Here is a 19,943-nt window from a genome sequence, read left to right on the forward strand (position 1 = left end):
AAGGTCATCGTTATCTTCCACGACTTACCACAACTATTTAATGTAGGCAGCCTCTCTGATCGTCTGTACAAATAGATAGGAAACGCCAAACAAGAACAATAAAGCGGCACCTGGCGACTGGTTGGAGAAATAGAGAATCATGCACATAGTTTGCTGTAACAAGTATGCTTCTGTGTAAGTGCGTCTGTGTTAGTTCAAACGTTGAAAGTATGACACATTGCACTTAGTCCCCAGGTGCCGCTGTATTGTTTACTATTTTCATGATCAGAAAGGCTGGATGTAGGTACAAATGGACGCAGAGGTACACGATAACATGTCTTTGCACATTGTATTTGATATAGTTTGTCTAAAAGACAAGCATATTGTTCAAATTTCCAGCAAAATCAGTCAAAGCATTTAGCTCAAATACCGGATTTTCAGAATCGGACATCACGGTCACAATATACAGTGCACAACGGCAAGTCCAAAGGAAGCTACACCCAAATTCTGAACAAAATCGGATCAAGGAAATGGCTATTGATTCGATCTCGTGTTCACTTTTGTGGCATGGCAAAAAGAGGAAAAGAAGAGCATTGGTTTAGCTAATACTGTACTGTTTATTGCTTTTTCATTACAATTTTATTTCTCTCGTATGTTATATACTTTAGTAACTTTCAACTAACTTAGGAATTTGACAATAATTTTTTAAGATATTTTTGAAAAAAGTTCATTCTGAAGGCGGGGTGAACTATCTTATCATGAATTTTCTTATCATTGTTTAGGGAAAGTCAATTACGCAGTAAAAATCTCTCGATACGAAACAGTTGCAATAGTGGAGTACTTGAAAAATCAATTGATTAAATAATGAAACAATAAACCGTGTGATTAGGATATTGTAAGGTTTCACTGTTCGAATTCGATTTCTAAAATTATAAATGACCTATCGAAGCAGTTCAAACTTCGAATTGATTGATTTTCTCAGGGAGTTCCGTTCATATTCCGTTATTCAATTCGCATGACACATGCGATGAGCTTAATTTCGTTCAAACGTATGTCATTTAAATTCATATGATTTGATGGAAGCCGCCTACTTGAAGGTGAACATTGATTCACCATTCAGAATTTGGTCGTAATTCTAATTATACAAATAGGTTGCATGATTTGAAAAATCGAAAACATTTTTAGATGAGATTTTCAATGTCATTCGATTCTCATTCCCAATTATTCTTGTTCGTTAGCAGATAAGTTATACATGCCTTCGAGGAGGTCCCGGCAAACAGGTTCAATTTTTAATTTGAAATTGTGTAATGACTCCAACTGACTTGAAGAATTTGATTTTCAGTTTTTGTGCAAAATTTTATTGCCATTTGGAAAACCTGACCATTTAAGAATTCTGGGAAAATCGCTTGAAGAATTTTTATATTTAATTAATAAAATATAATAGTTGATCATACCGTATTTTCGAGACTGTTTACCCAAATCGTTCGTTAATGCTAATTAAACTATGCTAATTAAATGTCATCAATGAAGTTCGAAGAAATAACCTAAAAATAAAATCGAGAAATTTTTTAATTAGAAATTAACCAAATCAAGACGGCGTTTGCTTTATGAAACACACAATTTGTTAAGAATCAATCGATATTCTTTCAATTTAATGACGTATTGTATAAATTATTATTGAGCCGAAACAATGAGTTCTTTATTAATTCAATGTTTACATTGAAAAATCGAATATATTCACAATGTGTATTTTATTTATTCGAATGCCCAGATATATTTTTGCCCAGATAATTTTCAACAATTTAATCGATTCGTTCGTGTCTTCAGTGAACGTGATACAATGTTGTCTTTTGTTGTCAGTAGACTTGATTTTGCACAGATGCGATCTGGATAAACAGGTTCTATTCCTGAAGATGATTTCATTGGAATTTTTTTTTTGTTTATTTTCCATATCTATGTAACGATTTGATCTAATTAAATTCAAGTTTTTGTTATTGATAAAATAAAAGTAAAGCAAAATAAGAAAAAGAAACAAAATCAAGAGTCGCGACCTAATTGTTAGTCGAGATTAAGAGAATCTGAATAAATAAAGCGAAATGTTTGCCGCTACTTCTATACACTAAATCAAAAAAACTGATATGAATCGTGTTTTGGTTTTTGCTTTCATCGATTTGCGGAGCTAGACTATTGATTAGCATCAATATGTTGTGCTCAAGTGTCAATATTCGCTTCATGTATATATCAATCGCCCGCATACTATAGTAACGTGATGCCTTCGTTCATATCATGCAATAAACATGCGTGGTTTTGCCCAGTTAACATTCAGAAAAACCAGTTTAAACATCAGATGCGAATTATTGTATTTATTCAAGATTTCGCCAATTTCTGCTTTAGCTTTCCATTTTCGTAAATTTAATTTAATTTTTTTCAATTTTCCGTATTCGAATGAATAAAATACATAATAATATAATGATTTTTCAATGTAAATATTGAATAACAAAAATCAAGTATGAACACTGTATAAAAAACTGTAAACATTGACTTAATAATTTTATTAAACAAAAGTTAAAAATATTCTGTTCAAATCAAGTAAAAAGTTCTAACAATCATTTGATCTTAACACTGGAGCACTTAATTCAAATGTTCTCTCTGCATTACCTATCTGATAATATAGAGAATAATGTTAAATATTCTCTCTATATTACTGTTAACTGTCTTCAATAATATCTTGGATCCAGTCGACAAAATTTTGAACTTTACAATAAACGCCAGGTGTATCGGTTCTCGCACAGCCTATGCCATAGCTAACTAAGCCGATTTGATAAAATCGATATCGATCACCACTAATTTCAACTGGATACATCATTGGTCCGCCGCTGATAGAAATTGAAATCAAATGGTGAGTGAAATGCATGAAAATTGTGTATTGACATTAAATTTACCTATCTCCTTGACAACTATCACGGCCACCATTCAAATCACCGGCACAAAGAACCGATCCACCGAATTGATTATCCGAAATAAATTTACGTTGTTTTTTGTATCGTTCTTTGCATTCGGAATTTTCGAGAACTGGCAATTCGAGCTGCTGTAACACAATCGACGTTTTTCCACCTTCCTGCAGTCGACCCCAACCGGCAATGAACGGTTTTTCACCAACAAACGAACGGCTTCTAAATGGCTCATTAGTTGGTATGCAAATTGGTCGCACATGATCTATTAAATAGATTTCAGTTTGAAAATTAATTTCGATAAATTAAAGTTTAGTTTTTGCTTCATCTTCTTCGAAGCATTTGAAAAAGAAAGGATGGAAACTGATCAACAATTGGACAGACTCACTTGAAAATTCTGCATCATGTTGAAGGTATAAAATTGCAATATCGTTTGTTCCGTCACGTTTATTGTGATCGGGATGCATTTTTGTCCGGAGGATTCCAATGTTTTGCACTGTATCATCATCTTCATCCGAATCAGTGTTGTGTTCACCAAGTCTTACTTTAATCCTAACAATTGGATGGAAAATCCAATGAAAATCTTTCTTTTTTTTTCAATTTTTCAACTTACAATGAAGGTCTAAGACAATGGGCCGCAGTTAACACGTGACGAGATGTTATCAGTGAACCACCTATTAAGATGAAGAAGCTTATATGGTAAATTTTTCCAAAATAATTGAATATCTTCTCTATGGATTCTTCTGATAGAGTAAATAACTAAATAAATCATACCGCATCTCCAAGCTATTTGACCTATACTGTTTTGATAGCCAAGCAATGCCATCCATGGAAAACCACCTGCATTTACATATCGAAAGATTAAAATTTACTCGTCTCTCTCTCTCTCTCTCTCTCTCTCTCTCTCTCTCTCTCTAACTATTCTTTCAATGATTTACCTCGGGGTGCTGCTTTACCACCAACAATTCGAAAAACGGATGCCTTGACTTTTGGAATGCCACATCCTTCATCTTCTGTCAGCAAACGCCCTAAAATACCACCCGGTGGAGCTAAAACAGAAAGAAGTGTATTTTTGTTATGTCGTTTGAAACATTTATTCTGTCTTCATCTTCTTCTTCTTTATTTAAAAAAAAATGAATGGATTTATGTTCAATACAATTCACCTAATGAACTATATATTTTATAAATGTTATATAGACTTAGTTCATTTGTCTTACAGGCCGCTTTCAGAATGTAGAATACATTTCATAAATTATTGACGGCCTTTCAAATATTTAATTCGATATTGAACCAGACATGAAGCAGGTTTTATTGATTTCACCTCGTGTTCAAATAAAATGACTAACAGTCACTCATGTAGCTGTATCCAACTGAAACTGGCTAAGTTGATTGAAATCAAGTATTTTGTATGGAGATAATCACGTTTAGTCATTCTTTCAGTCCGTCGATTAATTTGGAACATTTTGACTAACAGTGATTTTGTGATTAAAGTTAACCTGAGTTTATTTTGTTCGATGAAATCGCTTTTAGTCAGTCAACATGTCCCATTAATCGATTTAGTCAGTCAGAAAATTTCCACACCGGATGTCCTTGAACCTGGTTCAGAACAACATACATTCTAACATCCCAGCTAGCACAACTATTCTTAGCGTCTACTTAGCTTAAACCTTATTCGAATTTTATTCTTAGTGTCTGTAATGTTCTTATTGTATTCAAATATAAGTATATGCAAAGAATAGAGGTATATTCTGTGCTTGTTCTTAAAATATTCACAAAATGTTCTTAAAATACACTGTTCTTAACATGTGCACGTTTTGAATATAAGTTAAGTATAGAATCTGACATGTTCATGATAACATGTTCTTATTTTCTTTGCTTATTCTGTGGAACATAATACTTTATAAATGCGCTGACTCGTACTATAGGCAACATGTGCGTATGGGTGAGATGTTCAACTGGCAGGCATTGAGATCGAGAGAACCAAGGTTCGGCACTCAACGGATAAAATAAAAATTATTTAAGAGAAAAAAATAAAATGAACATGAAAATAAAATTGAAATTATCTACAACTTGTAAAATAATTTTAAAAAAAACAATGGAGAAAAAATGAAAAAAATAAAAATAGAAAGTAAAAAGAATAATGACAAACGAAATGTGGAAGGCAAAAATATTTTTTATTCTTTTCCGGCGGCTGTTGATGTTCCCAGTGGAGCCTTAAACTGTACTTATAGTGTACAATAAGAAGATCTTACGCGTACATATCGGAATAAAGATGTGGCCCTTTATGCCCTTACCCTGTTCTTATTGAGTTCTTATAGAATACGATAAGAATAGCTTATTCTGTTCTAGAATTGGATAAGAATACGCTAAGTAGAATTGTGCTAGCTGGGATAAATACGTTTTTTTTGCTTAAGCTTCAGCTATAGCGACGCCGATCTTCATCACTCATACACTTTCTTTATTTCTCTTTTAAATCACCGTTTTTGTCAAGTTAATAAATTATTTCTAAAAAAACAAAAACACTTTTTGCAATAAATGTTTCGGGAACATCGGAAGAAATTGTCAGAAAATGTGCGTTGCAAATCTGTTGATGAGATGTAGAACAATCTAAAGGTTTATTTTAATCAAGTTAATTTTTAGCATTTCTCTAGGGGGTAGGAACACAAGCGCTTGAGACGAATTCGTACGAATATTCGTGAATTATTGTGATTGTGTATACGAGACATTCGCAGCGCAGTGAGTGTACAACAGCAATAACAAAGCCACGAACGCATGAATATATGCGAATACATACGAATGACACAATTTGTTCCTAGCCCCTAGGCATTTCTTACTTCACCAATAAAACTGTTTTTATTTCATGAGATAAACACAATCGAGGGCAAAACAGAACATTTTCATAAATCAAATCCAACAAAGAATATGACATTAGTGGGAACAACCAACCTTGTGCATTGATTTCGAATATTTGTCCAGTAAAAAGAACTAAGGTCGTTATTTGCAATAGATATTTATTTTCCATTTTAAACTCCGCTTTGAACACTATGAAAATTTGAGGAAAAAATTCACTTTCAACTGCGATCTAATCTGCGTCGATGTAACAAAAGTCGAAAATTCTTTATAAAGAACCAAATCACGACTATGTGCGTACTCGTCGATGGGGATGCACCAAACCGCAAAGAAAAAAAAATGTGAATCCCGTCTTCACATACACTTATGATTTCATCAAAATACTGCGATCAACTAAGCGATATAAACATCTTTATGATCTTTATGAACCGTTTTATATCGATTCGTTGTGTGACGATGACGAAATTCGTTTCGTTTGTTTACCACTGATCGCCCGGTGCGTTGTATTGAAAAGAACACGTTGTCTTTGGTCATGGCAAAAAAGTACACATTGTGTTGCATTGATGATATACAGAAAAACCGGTTTAGGCATTCGATTTATAATGAAATGACATCTTTTAAATGTGTATTGAACAAGGGGAGAGACACCAATGTTAGTTTTTTTAAGTTTTTTTTATATAGTTCTCAATCGACATTTCATTTAATTGAGATGGCTGTGCATGGTTCAAAGTCCATTCTAGTAGTAAGTAATTAACTAAACAACACAATTTAGTTTATATTATTATGAGTTGAATTTAATTATTTAATCGAGTTAATACAGTTAGTATAATATATTCTATATGCTAAAAGACAAACGATATGAGAAGAAGGTTGGTAAATGAATGAGTAAGTCTCCATGTATTGTTTAACGTTTCGTATTTCCTCCATGTATTGCTTAACCTTATACTCAATGTATGAACAAACACACAGTAAACACGATGGTTTTAACTTTTAGAACCGCAATATGAAATTTGGCACTAAAATCCATTTAAGTACCATTTGTACTAGAAAAAGTTCAAAATGTACTAAATCACAAATCAAAGCTTCATGTATTTATCATAGAACTTTTGAACTTTTTTTAGAGCAAATGGTACTAAAACAAAGTTAAGTGTCAAATCTCAACATTGCTAGAATCATTGTGTTACTGTGCAGGGACTGTAACTAAGAGGAGATGGAATTGTGAGGAGGCGTTGACTTGAATGCATTCTGGATTTGATATCGGTGATGATTCGGTAAATTTAAAGGTTTTATTGATAAATCTCATCCTGAATCCAGTCGATAAACTCTGAAACACGAGTATAAACGCCAGGTGTGTCGACTCTGGCACAACCGATACCGTACGAAATTATTCCTAAAAAAAAATGAAACGTATGTAAAAATGGCCATGAAAATATATACAGAGAGAGAGAGAGATAAAATGAAAATATACCGATTTGATAGAATAGAGATCGACCACCAACTTGAACTGGATACATCATTGGTCCGCCGCTGATAAAAAAAATAACCAAACGGTGAGTGAAATTCATGGAAATATTGTTTGACATTGAATCTAATTGTGAATTTACCTGTCTCCTTGACAGCTGTCATGACCACCATTCAAATCACCGGCACAAATGATCGAGTTATCGAATTGATCTTCTGAAAGTAATCGACCTTGTGTCCGGAATCGTTCTTTGCATTCAAAATTGTTGAGAACTGGCAATTGTAACTTTTGTAATACATTTGATGACCGTCCACCCTCTTGTAATCGACCCTAAACGAACATTTTATAATATCAAATAATTAATATATATTAATGTGATAATTATTATTAGATTACCCAACCAGCCACAGACACTGTTTCACCAACAAATGAACGACTCAGCATTGGCTCATCGGTCGGTATACAAATTGGTCGGACACGGTCTATTAAACAGATTTAAATTCAAAATCAAAATTAGTTTTATTTGGATGGAATAAAGTTGAGTTCTTTAGATTTCTTTCTAATCTTCAAGCTGGTGCTTCAATTTCTTCTTCGAATTGAAAGCGAGAATGGAAAAGAAAGGATTGTATAAACCATGACTCACTTGAGAATATGACATCGTGTTCAAGGTGTAAAATTGCTATATCATTTGTTCCAAGTCGTTTGTTGAAATTCGGATGTCGATTTTTTCGATTTATATTAATATCTTGAACTGGCCCATCCTGATCTGAATTGATATCGTGTTCACCAAATCTGGCTAGTGTTCTATGCATTTCAACGAAAAATGATTAATATCTTGAATCTTTAACATTTGTTGAATCAGTCTACATACAAAGTTCGAATGACACAATGAGCTGCGGTCAACACATGTCGAGATGTAATCAACGAACCGCCTATTTTAGTGGAGAGTTTTTACATGTTACCTATTAATCAACACAATGATATACAGTCAATCATACCGCATTTCCAAGATTGTTCGCCCAAATTGTTCACATAGCCCAGCAATGCCATCCATGGATAACCGCCTGAAAATACAAGTTCAAGAAATCGCTGTTAATATGTCATTCTTAGGCTAAATCAGTTGATTTGTGAGCTAACCTTGAGGTGAATTAATTCCACCAACTACAAATTGCCGCAATCCCGCCGCACGCTTTTGTCTCACCTTTTGGCCAAAATAAAAAGAAAAATGTTGATAAAAAATGTACAAGCACTTGACACTGGGTAAATAAAGAAAATCATGACTGAAATCGTAAGTGATTTTTTTTTGGTCCACGGACACTTCTCGCAATCGTCTGGATAATATTTCAAGAGGGAATGAAAGAAATGAAGGAAAATTCGATATAAGTATTTTAAATACCTGTGGCGGTGGAATCCCACATCCTTCCCATTCAGTCAGCAGATGTGGATTATTTTGACCTGATGATTTCGATGAAAAACAGTCATGACAATCAAATAATGTCCTAACACACAATAAACCGTATTTAATTTTCATTAAAATTACTGACCTTGCGCATTGCTTATTTGAACGATAAAAATTACTAAGCACAATATTGAGCACAGACTTCTCATTTTTGAAAAGAATTGTATTGTTTTCACTTTTCACACGACTGAACACAATTTCACTGATTAAAATTAGTTTTTTTCACCAATGTAACAATTTACTCTAATTGAAATTTTGTGGTTAACGAGAGTAACAAAATCGTAAAAATAAATTCGAACCAAATCGCAGCTCGATGGACCAAGTCGAACACTTGCAGTTAATTCGATTTCAATCTTCGCTTCAGTCGAGAATCACAGCTAAACTGATCGGTAGATTATACGCTTGATTTATCCATCCGTAAACCACTTGCAACGGCGCCGTGCAATTAACACGTTACCTTTGGTTTTAACATACGATGTATGTCGGTAGAATTGCTCAGCTGGCATCCAGAAAAACCGGTTTCAACATGAGACGCGATTTAATTGTCTTTATTATCATACATGATTTTGCCAAATTCTACCTTAGCATTCCATTCGTTGATTAAAATGTTCTTGGGAATTTTTTTTATTCTGAGTCACTTCTATGTATATAGTTGCAACACTTTGAAAGAAAAAAACCCAAACCCATTTGCTTAAAATCAGAAAATTCTTCGAAACATTTGAATTTGAACACTTCGTCAGTTCAAGCTGTATTCCAGGAATGGATGAGATTGATCGTTTCACATTTTTCATGTCAAATAATGTTGATAGTTGTGGAAAGCAAAACAAGTTGGTGATCTCAAATCTTGATAAAACAACAAAATGTTCATTCAATATCACAACATTTATTTAAACAGAAACAAGTACACTTGATTATTATTTCATTCAATTTAGTATAGATTCTCCTCAGAAATCAACACGGTAATAAATTTGAAAGTAAAATGAATTCACTCGATATCATGCAATTCATAAATATAAGCCAGATATAGTTATTCATTTTAATCGAATGTGTCAGTATGATTCATACAAATATGATGTGATAAGATATTTGATTATTAGCCGAAGTTGTAATTACTCATTTGGATGTCAACGTTTTAAGCCCCATATAATACGTGATTACAGTTCTGAACATCTGTTGACGAAACAACCCAACATTATTTGTAAGAACACAAAAAATTCCACGTGATTTGTATTTAATGATAAAAACATAATTCATATCAAATACTAATTTACTAAATGCTTTACAAAGGGGGTAGACACAGTTTTCTAATGTACAAGTTTTGACGAATTTGTCTCATTCTGCACCGAGTAGTTCCGAGTACATCTGTGCATGTAAACTCGAAACTACTCAAAACACTCAGTTGACTTTGACAGTTCTCTGTGTATACTACACATTACACTGAACCAAATGGCACCGAATAGCACCGAGTAGATTCTAGTATCGTCGAGTGTTTGTTAAGTACACTGCAACATTTTTGAGTGTAAAGACTAATATTGAGATGGGACAATATAGAGATTTCAACTATTTTAAGATGAATTTACACCGAAATTTGGGTAAAATGAGTTATTTTCTATGCGTGTGTCCAAACGGCTACTGTTCATATACGCGCTAATACATAGACACGCACTGGTGCCGAGTCTGTGAATTTGTATGTATTGTATAAGTTGTTGAGTACAAAATTTACAATACATGTACGTGCCTATGTATTAGCGCGTATATGAACAGTAGCCGTTTGGACACACGCATAGAAAATAACTCATTTTACCCAAATTTCGATATAAATTCATCTTAAAATAGTTGAAACCTCTATATTGCCCCAACTCAACATTAGTCTTTACACTCAAAAATGTTGCAGTGTATGAATTTGTGTCTAACCCTTTGTGCTTTACCGTATTAAATGTTTGCAAGTTTAACACTGTGAATCCGAATCCATGATAGAAAAGTGATGTCTGTGCATTCGCTATCAAAAGGATGAAATGCTTTTGCAAGTTAACTGGATGTGTATACCAATTTGACTCGAACAAACAATCCGATATTTGCGCATAGCTTTCGGTGGCCATTTTACCAAAATAACAGTAGATAAATAGGTTTGATGCGCTGGTTGCAAAAGTCAATAGAATTATATTGATGTTGAAGTCAATGTGATTTAGTTCCTAAAAAAGGGGGATTTTGTGAAAAGAGATAAAAAATACAAAGTACCAACGACGTTGGTCCAACGTAAGAAATCGATCCGAATGATGAAATTTGAAAGAGAGTGATGTGAGGTAAGAGTTAATTTAGATAAAGAATTACTAGGTCCAATTGGAAAAGCAAACAAATCATCATGAGTACAGTAAAAATTAATTGAACCAAAATATAGGGGCTGTACACTTCTGATGTTTCTGAAAACCACCTAACAGAATCAATGTTAAAGTCAAGGGTTAATTACATTCATAAGTGTCAAGAATGAAGCTTCAGAAAAAGTATTTTTTTTTTTCATTTTGAAAAAAATGAGAATTACCCTTTGATCGTTTTATGAAAATCGTGAATCACCCGTAAAACCTCAAACGCATCTCGGTTGGGATCTTCCAATTCAAACACGCAACGTCGAAACATTCTACCAAATGCTCGATGATGTAAGCATAATGATATGAATAATATAAGCAGCGCTCCATTACAAATAAAATACCCTTCGCCGACGATGAGAGCCATACATATCTCGAAGAAGTACCCAAAAATCGTCGTTTGATTCCATGGCCATCTAAGTGATGTGTGTGTTTTTTTTTTAAATTATCATTGTCATACACATGGCAATTCTTCTTAATGCTAAGGGAAAAGTGAGAAATCCATACTTACACATTTCTATACGGATGATACACCGAGTTTACATCAAAATCCTTAGTCGATATTACACAAATGAGAGTTGTAATGATGCTAGATAGAATAGTACTAGCAAAAAATCCACCCGATATGAATTTAAAGTAGTTCTTCCAAATCCATTCACTTTGATCGTTGGCCCTCAACATAAATTCATCATTTCGATCTGAAAATGAATATCATACTTCTCGTTACAACAAGGTGTGCCGGTTTACATGAACCGAAATGAGTTGTTATGGTATGTATTTATTTTTGTTTCGAAAAGGTTTTAAACAAATGACATCTTACTTTCTTCGTATATTCCTGATAGACTTTTGAAAATGTGAGCGATTTTGCGTCGTGAGATAAGTAAAATTAAACAGATGTTTGTCATTGACAAAAGAGCAATAAGTTGGAAAACTCCATACAATAATATTTCCACATCAATTGATATATATTTCCATAGAAAAACCACCGTAGCTAATATGGCACTTAGGTTTCCAAACCAAACCATAACAGTAAATAAAATACAAAAGGCTTTTTCACGAATGCTTGGCTCATCATCGAGAGGATGAACGCAGAACCAACTTAAAACTCGTTGATTTGTTGCCAATGGTATCATTTTAAGTCAAGTCCAATTTGCGGTTTATATCGATCTATTTATTTATTTGATGTAGCTTCAGATTATCCAGGTGGTGTTTGTGCTCAATATCAGCTGTCAAATTCACATCACAAGTCAAACGTATTTCAAGTTATTTCAATTCAACCTTAGGATCTCCTCAAATATTATTTTGATCCACTCAATCGCTGCGATGAAAACAAACTAAGCTAATTTCGGAATGTTGTTGTTGGTTTCATTAAAAGTTTGATTTTTACCTACTTCCTTCTGTATGTTGACAAATAGGATCGCCACTTTTTCAATCAAAACCACATTTTATTTACAAGTTTTTATTCAAGTGATAATAATTTATTCATTTGTTGTTGTTTTCTTGAATTCTGGGCAAATATTTCTTAGATATTTATTATCGACCAGAAAGTATCCCATTGAATCTTCATTATTTTCAGCACATGTTCCATACTTTGATGTAAAAAAATTATCATTACACACATATATAATATACCAAACAAACTAAAAACTAACTAACGACCGTAGGTAAAGTGAAATTGGGACCTTAAACAAAACCCATTCTAAAAGACCCGACCTATTTTGATGTCAATCAATGTTAATTCAATTCTTCGAAAAGTGTTCTTCATATTTCATCTCTGAAAAGCCGAGGAGAAAGCGTACGTACCGATGTACAGGACTGTAAAACCCTATTCAAAGGATCCAATTGCTTTTCTCTGATGTGAATAATTCATCTTTGTTATGTTTACACGTGTTTTGTCAATAGGATTGTTGTAAATGCAGGTTCTTTGTCAACAAATCCGTATTTTTCAAAATAAAATTTAAAAAATTTCAATAATATAAAGGGTGTCCCAAAAGTACCTGACCGATTTCTTTTTTGAATAAAATCTGCAATTACCGACGGATTTTTGTCATATTTGACAGGTGACGTCTCAAAACTATAGGATTTGGTTCGGAGTTGAATTTCATATGATTTTTCCATTTATGACCAAACCAGCGGCTTCTATTTTAGAGCATAATTTGAGCCCTAAAGTTCGGGAAAATGTTGATTTTTCCGACATAGATCGATTGAATATCGTGTTCAAATGACTCCAAAATGTGATGGACTTTCGATACAACATTTTTCAAAAATATTTTGTACGAATTAAATTGGTTTTGTTGAGAAAATTTATCAATTTCGGTCAAAAATTAGGGAAAATTCGTCAAAAAATGTTGTTTTTTCAACAAAGGTGTTGACGAACTGCTCTAAATCACTTTAAGGCTACTGGAAAAAAAAATCTAATGTGATATGTTCGTCAAGTCCTAGACCGTCAATTTGAGTTAAAATTTTAAATTTTTCTTGTCCCGGTCGTGGCCAATTTGGCCAAAACGAGCCGAAATTGGCTCAATAACGATATCTCGTAAACTATTCAAAATTTCTAATCAGTTTCTTCGGTGAAAATAAAGTATAAGATGGAAGGAAAAAGTTCTTTGAAAAAACCATATCCAAAAAGACGGTGCATGATACCGAAAAGTCCTTCGGTACTTATACCTCGTAATATTAAGGGATGACTGTTTTTGTAGTGTGAAACTTAGGGTTCGATTACTAGTTTGTCTGTCATGTATTGGGTCGGAAGCCCTATCAGAACTAAATCCTATAGTTTTGAGATGTCACCTGTCAAATATGACAAAAATCCGTCGGTAATTGCAGATTTTTTTCAAAAAAGAAATCGGTCAGGTACTTTTGGGACACCCTTTATTATTCGAAAATGACTCAACACATGACCATAATTCTCTTTTCTATGTGTTAATTAGAAACAATCAAAATAATATGCTGTTGGTAACAATTCAAATGAAAAGAACATATTTTCTCTGATGCGAATAGAACACTTAATTAGTTATCCAATTATAATTGGCTTAAATACGATTTTAGACATAAAGATAAATATGTTACGGCAATAACTTGATTATTCCCACTAATTGTTACTATCTGAGAATTGGTTTCAGAAATATTATTCCACATCATGGAAATGTTGATTGATATTCTGAGAATTTTACTCATTTGCTATGGTTTTAAGCATCATATAACCAGCGAACACCTTGTTTAATATCTAGAAGAATTAAGATGATTCATTTTAATAAATTTTCTCTCTTTAGCCAAAAGAAGGTGGATCTTTATCCAATTTCAATGCTTACTCTTGTAAATGTTTCCAAGTTCATTGTAATCATCCCAAGCCCATGATAAAAGATCGGTTTCTGTGCGTTTGCAATCAATATTATGAACATTTTTTGCTGCTCAACGGACAAACTCTGCCAGTTTGATTCAAATAATGAGTCTGCCATCCAAGCGAAACTCTCAGACGCCAATTTCCCAAAGAAGCAAAAGGAAAAAATATTCGATACACTGTGTGCAACAGCCATTAAAAGGAGGAAAATGTTGAAGTCGATATGCTTGAGCTCCTAAACAGTTTGAAACAGATGATTTATCATGAAAAAAAATTTGATTGGTTAAAAAGTTCTTGAGAAAAAGAACATATGTAAAAGTAGGAATATTCCATTGAAGAAGAAAATAAAAAAACTCTTCCAAAAAATGTTGCGTCAAATTGAATTCTCACCAGATCAATTTGAAATACGGCACAGGCCAACATACTCATGCCACAGATCGATTGACCTATGATATATGGACTGTACATGTCTGCGGTTTCGGCGAACCATCTAGAAAAATGTCGATTTTTCTTTCATTCAAAATCTGTAATATTGAATGGGATTTTACGAATGAAACTTACTTTGTGATCGTCTCATGCAATTTAATTAACTGGCAAAAGAATTCACGGTGATTCTTCTGTTCGGCTGGATAATCCAAAATTCCCAATGATTGTCGCCATTGCTCATAAAACGCTCGATGATGCAAACTAATCGAAATGAATAGCATAAGAAGTGCTCCGATGTATAATAGGTAGCCAATCGAAGTAATGATATTGAATAATATCTCAAATACATATCCATAAAGTGTTTCTTCATCCCAAGGTGTACTAATTGGTAAAAGTTTAATAAATATGAAAGCTCTCATTAAGCAATTTCGATTTGAAACAGAGAGCTTAAGTAACACTTCAGGTGCCTGAATCAAGAAAATCAACTCAGCTCAGGCAAGCTCAGCAGAAAAATAACACCCATAACACCCTCTAATTTAAAAAAAATTCAATTTACATCTACTCACACTAATTTGAGGGGATGGAATACGAAATTGGCGACGAAATGTCCATATACCACTTCACAAATCAATAACGAAATGATATAAACTGCAGCCATACCGGCGAAATAGCCACCTATTGCGAATTTGAAATAAAACTTCCACATTTGTTCACTCTTATCGTTTGCTTTGGCCAAAAAACGAAATGAATCATCGTTTGCATCTATGTTGAAGAAAAGTTTATTTGAATGAAATTGGTAGGTTGACATTTTCATATTTTATTTCATTCAATTTTACTAATAAATAATTCGAAATGAATGAATCCTTACGTGAGTCATAAATTTCTTCCAAATGTTCAAAGATAGCAGCGAATTTATGTCGGGATAGGAACGTGATGGTGATTGCACATGTCATGTGCACAGCTCCCCCAAGCTGAAAAACTGCATACAACGATTGTTGCGAGTCGATGGTTTTGTACTTTAGGAAAAATAACGCAGTCATCCATGTAGCAAACAAATTTGAAGTTATGGATGTGAGTATTAAAGTAGTACAAGCCAACGATTCTCTCCAACAAAGAGATTGATTAACAGGATACGAAATCAAAGCTAGTACACGTTGAGTTGTCTTCAGTGGCTTCATTTTGATTGAAAATGCGCAATTGTTTTAAGTTGAAAACTAATGAACTTTTTTTTGCTTGAGAATACAAGATGTTTGTATAGTCACGGATGGAATATTGTCGCTGAATAAAAGACAAGTTATTCGGTCGAAGAACAAAACGTCAACTAATGACTCGAATATGTGTCATTCCTATGAATCCCTCGAACTGATTACTGATACATATGTCGTAGGTTTATTAGATTTTGTTACGCGTTTGATACAATTAGAAGAAAAGTTCCTCAAATAATTACGAAATATCGGCTCGAAAAGGACTGAAGGTCGCTCTAAATTCGAACATTTCCCGTGGGAACTTTTCATAATGTAGTCGCAAATGAAAAAGATGTCCGAAAAGGGTTCAGACTTTTAACAATATTTAATTTCGATCCTTTTTATAAAGAAATCTCGAAATATATTCATAGTTATACACGTGCAACCTTACACGCGTGACAAAGTAGTCTACGTAAGCTAACAAGTTTGTTACCATAGAATATTCTAGACTCATAAACAAACTCCACTAAATTTTGTTGTTTATTTTCATGATAATTTTATTGACTCCAATAATTTTAACACGTTTAACATTATTACTTTGAACCACATCAACGGAAAATGAAATTGAGTAAATACCGTATGAAGGTCTACAATGTAGACTCTACAATCTATATACCTTATTTCTATATATAAAAATGAATTGTGATTGTTATGAGAAAATCAAAGGGAGTTTTTGTTGTATCAAATCAAATTTGGTTGGACCAATCAAATTTTGACATATATGTTTCAAGGCATGTGGTTGACATACACATGTGAAAAAAGTGCACAGATAGAACAGATTGGTTGGTGCTGAAAAAATCAAAAGCAACATCAAAGTCATCATTTATTCAACAAGTTCTTACTTGTTTCTTAGATCCATGACAATTTGAAGAGAATGTTGATTATTTTATGCCGATTGTAGAGTAGGACCACAAGGCCAGTTGCCATCGCCAGCAAAGCTGTCAATTGAAATACGGCAAACAACGCTTCTTCAACATTAATTAACACAAACTTGAGAAAAAACGCAGCACTCGATGTAGAAATGACTACAATCGCGGCCCATACTATCACTGTAAAGAGGATGTAGAGATTTTTTCTCCACCAAATAGGTGGTTTGTCTTTTGGATACACACAAAAACCAAGCAAACAATCGCTGACTCGTCGTCAATTGGACCTGTTTTGGGAAATAGACGACGAACATATGGTACATACTTGATATAGGGTACATTTTATCCAGATTAAACTTGTGGTACGATATGGCTAGGCTTTATAATAAAGGTCATCATTAATATTCCAAAATAATACCGAGAAATGTTCATTAAGGCTCAAATAATGTAGTCCCATTATCATTGTCTTTATTTATTTCTATCCATGAATGGAAACAAATGCATTAGTTGTACTTTCAATGTTTTCCATTAGCAATTCGATGGAAACACGACATTTTATACGCTTATTCGTTGGAAACAAGTTCAAAATAACCCATTTTACCCAGGTACCAATTGAAATGATACTGAGGTCGAAAAATCTCAACATTAATCCAATAACAAAAATAAATTCAAACTCAGTCAGACGCATTTCGTTAAATGGTCAATCTCGGGACCTACAAAATTTAGACCAAAATTGAAACCATATCAGTTCCATGGGTGTTATTGCATATTATCTAATCAACACTATAATGCAAATTACAAACAAAGTACTAGCAACTCAGTCTTTGCTTCCATTCAAATCTTCATACTTACAATCGCATTCGCCCAAAAAAACAATCACTGCAAAACTAATCGAAATTCCATAAGAAAAGAAGCAAACCTCGATAAGCATGGATATCAGTATATTTGCCACAATTCGCCTAAAACACCATAACTTCGTTGCGCATTGCAAATCAGTTCGATGGAAACATTCAAAACATCAGCACATTCACTTCATGCTGAAGGAAAGATTACGATAAAATTATTGTTCAAGTCATTTTTCCACAAAAAACCGAATTCTACCTCGAAATGAATTGTCGATTCAATGCCCCTTTGTTACTGGTATCATTACAAATCTCACGTGTCTTCGGTTCCGGTGTAATGACTGATTGTTTTTTCATCGAAAACTCCATCGATTCAGTGGAATTAGTGTGTGACGCGTTAAATGGTTCATATCCAAAAGATGATTGTTTCTTGCGTCTCTTTTCATTCGACGTTGCCTTTTCAAATGGTCGTGCAAATGTGAAACGATTGAAAACCGGCAGTTGCCATTTTTCCGAGCTACGGCGAGGATTTTTGGAGTCATTCACGAATTTACATACCATCGACATTTCCTATATAGGTGTCGAAACATTGACGGACTTGCGATTGCAACATTTAAAAAAACTCAATGCATCACACAACAAAGTGACCGAGGTCAAGGCGGCCAATTTTCGTTACATGCCTGAAATTCAAGAAATTGACCTTTCCTTCAATCAATTACGTTCATTGGACTTTGGATCAGTGGTTTTTAATGATTTACACACTCTGAATTTGCAAGGAAATCAATTGATTGAGATTAAATGGGAACTTGAGGTGAATTTGCCTAGATTGCGGAAAATAACTTTGAATGCGAGTTTTTGGAGGAATTTTGGAGAAAATCGTCGAATTTACACCTTTTGAACAAGTCGGCGAAGCAAAGAAATGGAGTTGATTGCAAAGAAAGAAAGCGATTCCTTTATTTCCTTTGACGACAAACGAAAGAAGTGAAACACGCGAAATACCAGAAGAAGGGCACGAAAAGGAGAATGAACAAAATCAAATAACACCAAATGCAAAAAAGGTAGAGAAGAAACACGAAGAAGAACAGAACAAAAACTACAAAGTCGAATGTGATAACGGAACAATGAGAGACGTACAAATTGAAATAGGCAGTAGGAACGAAAAGAAAAAGAGAGACGGAAGCGATGTAGAAACAAAAGCAAACAGAATGGGTGAAAGAGTTGAAGAGACAGTAGAAATTGTAGCAATTGATTCAACTGAGCAAAATGTACGAGGTGAATTGATCGGAACGACTGTGTCGATTCAAACGACTGAAATGATTGAAACGTTCGAAGCGATGGAAGCAACCGAAATGTCTATAATAATTGAATCGGTCAAAGCCACTGAAACATTTGAAATAACAGACGATGTTGTTAAATCGACCGAAATGACAGACTCGACCGGAACAAAAACGGTCAATGACCAAAACGTACAAAACGAAAAAAAGAAGTAAAATCGAAAAAATAAAAATAAAATGAATTAAAATCAACGTTAAGGTCAATAAAATGCACTTTGCTTTTTCCAATAGAATGGAATATTTTTGGTTTTATTTTGATTGACGAAAATTTGAAAAAGGAAAAAGACATAGATGTTTGTTGAGTCGTCAAATTTTCTAATGTTCATTCCCGACGAGAAATTTGCGGAATATCGCATTGCGACTATTCTACGTATAGTCGCAATACGAAAAAGTCCGTCGAACGGAGCCAACTTCACGTTGGTTGTACGAAGTTTCAAGTCGAAATGTCACACTCGATCCAGTTACAACTTCACATTTATCGCAGCGCGAATAGTCGCAGGGTATTCAGCGATAACATTTTGCGGCAACTTTTATTGTGGATACCTATTCGCATTGCGAGTATCCGCACTCAAAAACGGATATGCGACGGATAGTCGACGTACACCTATTTTACCGCAAATTTCTCGTCGGGATTATTGATGATTAATTCTTTTTGCTTTGCATGAGTCATTTATCACATATTCATTCAATGTTTATTGTATCGTAAACTATACAGCCCACACTTGACACGCGTTTCCTTTTCTTCGCCACAGTGATAATAAAAAATGTAAGGCTCCAGAGGATTTTATTCTATTCATAGTTGCAAATGAAGTATTTATCACATGCAG

The 19,943-nt window shown here is 33.8% G+C and overlaps 3 protein-coding genes across 4 annotated transcripts; all 3 read right to left on the bottom strand.

Annotated features, from left to right (window-relative positions):
* Window positions 1-576: 576 nt before the first annotated feature.
* On the bottom strand, window positions 577-6,226 carry LOC129572232 (venom protease-like). Of its 2 annotated transcripts, XM_055452178.1 has the most exons (8): window positions 5,877-6,226; window positions 3,869-3,979; window positions 3,705-3,770; window positions 3,544-3,604; window positions 3,319-3,482; window positions 2,922-3,195; window positions 2,638-2,855; window positions 577-1,523 (listed from the first exon to the last, which is right to left on the bottom strand). In XM_055452178.1, exons 1-7 carry the CDS (start codon window positions 5,950-5,952, stop codon window positions 2,687-2,689), a joined length of 921 nt encoding a protein of 306 aa, XP_055308153.1. In that variant the 5' UTR covers window positions 5,953-6,226; the 3' UTR covers window positions 577-1,523; window positions 2,638-2,686. The 2 variants fall into 2 exon arrangements, with proteins under 2 accessions (XP_055308153.1, XP_055308152.1); XM_055452177.1 differs by having other exon boundaries at window positions 577-2,855; window positions 5,877-6,222.
* Window positions 6,227-6,512: 286 nt separating this feature from the next.
* On the bottom strand, window positions 6,513-9,124 carry LOC129572233 (venom protease-like). Its single transcript, XM_055452179.1, has 10 exons — window positions 8,787-9,124; window positions 8,639-8,697; window positions 8,380-8,443; window positions 8,241-8,306; window positions 8,114-8,174; window positions 7,886-8,046; window positions 7,639-7,724; window positions 7,385-7,572; window positions 7,249-7,307; window positions 6,513-7,170 (listed from the first exon to the last, which is right to left on the bottom strand). The coding sequence occupies exons 1-10, from the start codon at window positions 8,848-8,850 to the stop codon at window positions 7,067-7,069; spliced, it is 912 nt and encodes a 303-aa protein (XP_055308154.1). The 5' UTR covers window positions 8,851-9,124; the 3' UTR covers window positions 6,513-7,066.
* A 644-nt stretch (window positions 9,125-9,768) lies between these two features.
* LOC129572234 (odorant receptor coreceptor-like) lies at window positions 9,769-11,474 on the bottom strand. Its single transcript, XM_055452180.1, has 4 exons — window positions 11,241-11,474; window positions 11,033-11,132; window positions 10,630-10,893; window positions 9,769-9,871 (listed from the first exon to the last, which is right to left on the bottom strand). Exons 1-4 carry the CDS (start codon window positions 11,429-11,431, stop codon window positions 9,815-9,817), a joined length of 612 nt encoding a protein of 203 aa, XP_055308155.1. The 5' UTR covers window positions 11,432-11,474; the 3' UTR covers window positions 9,769-9,814.
* Window positions 11,475-19,943: the final 8,469 nt, after the last annotated feature.

This window comes from Sitodiplosis mosellana, unplaced genomic scaffold (assembly GCF_009176505.1).
Source record: "Sitodiplosis mosellana isolate CC-2019 unplaced genomic scaffold, AAFC_SMos_1.0 Smas_scaffold_4527, whole genome shotgun sequence".
Lineage (NCBI taxonomy): Eukaryota > Metazoa > Arthropoda > Insecta > Diptera > Cecidomyiidae > Sitodiplosis > Sitodiplosis mosellana.

Excerpts from the sequence above, each read along its gene's own strand:
- LOC129572234 (XM_055452180.1), bottom strand. The coding sequence starts at position 11,431 with ATGGCTCTCATCGTCGGCGAAGGGTATTTTATTTGTAATGGAGCGCTG. Across the intron at positions 11,133-11,240 it reads TTTCATAAAACGATCAAAGG|GTGGTTTTCAGAAACATCAG; the intron begins GTAATTCTCATT and ends TGATTCTGTTAG. Across the intron at positions 10,894-11,032 it reads TGCTTTTCCAATTGGACCTA|GAACTAAATCACATTGACTT; the intron begins GTAATTCTTTAT and ends CCCCTTTTTTAG.
- LOC129572232 (XM_055452178.1), bottom strand. The coding sequence starts at position 5,952 with ATGGAAAATAAATATCTATTGCAAATAACGACCTTAGTTCTTTTTACT. Across the intron at positions 3,771-3,868 it reads TGGTAAAGCAGCACCCCGAG|GTGGTTTTCCATGGATGGCA; the intron begins GTAAATCATTGA and ends ATGTAAATGCAG. Across the intron at positions 3,605-3,704 it reads TCAAATAGCTTGGAGATGCG|GTGGTTCACTGATAACATCT; the intron begins GTATGATTTATT and ends TCATCTTAATAG.
- LOC129572233 (XM_055452179.1), bottom strand. The coding sequence starts at position 8,850 with ATGAGAAGTCTGTGCTCAATATTGTGCTTAGTAATTTTTATCGTTCAA. Across the intron at positions 7,308-7,384 it reads GACAGCTGTCAAGGAGACAG|CGGCGGACCAATGATGTATC; the intron begins GTAAATTCACAA and ends TTTTTTTATCAG. Across the intron at positions 7,171-7,248 it reads ATCTCTATTCTATCAAATCG|GAATAATTTCGTACGGTATC; the intron begins GTATATTTTCAT and ends ATTTTTTTTTAG.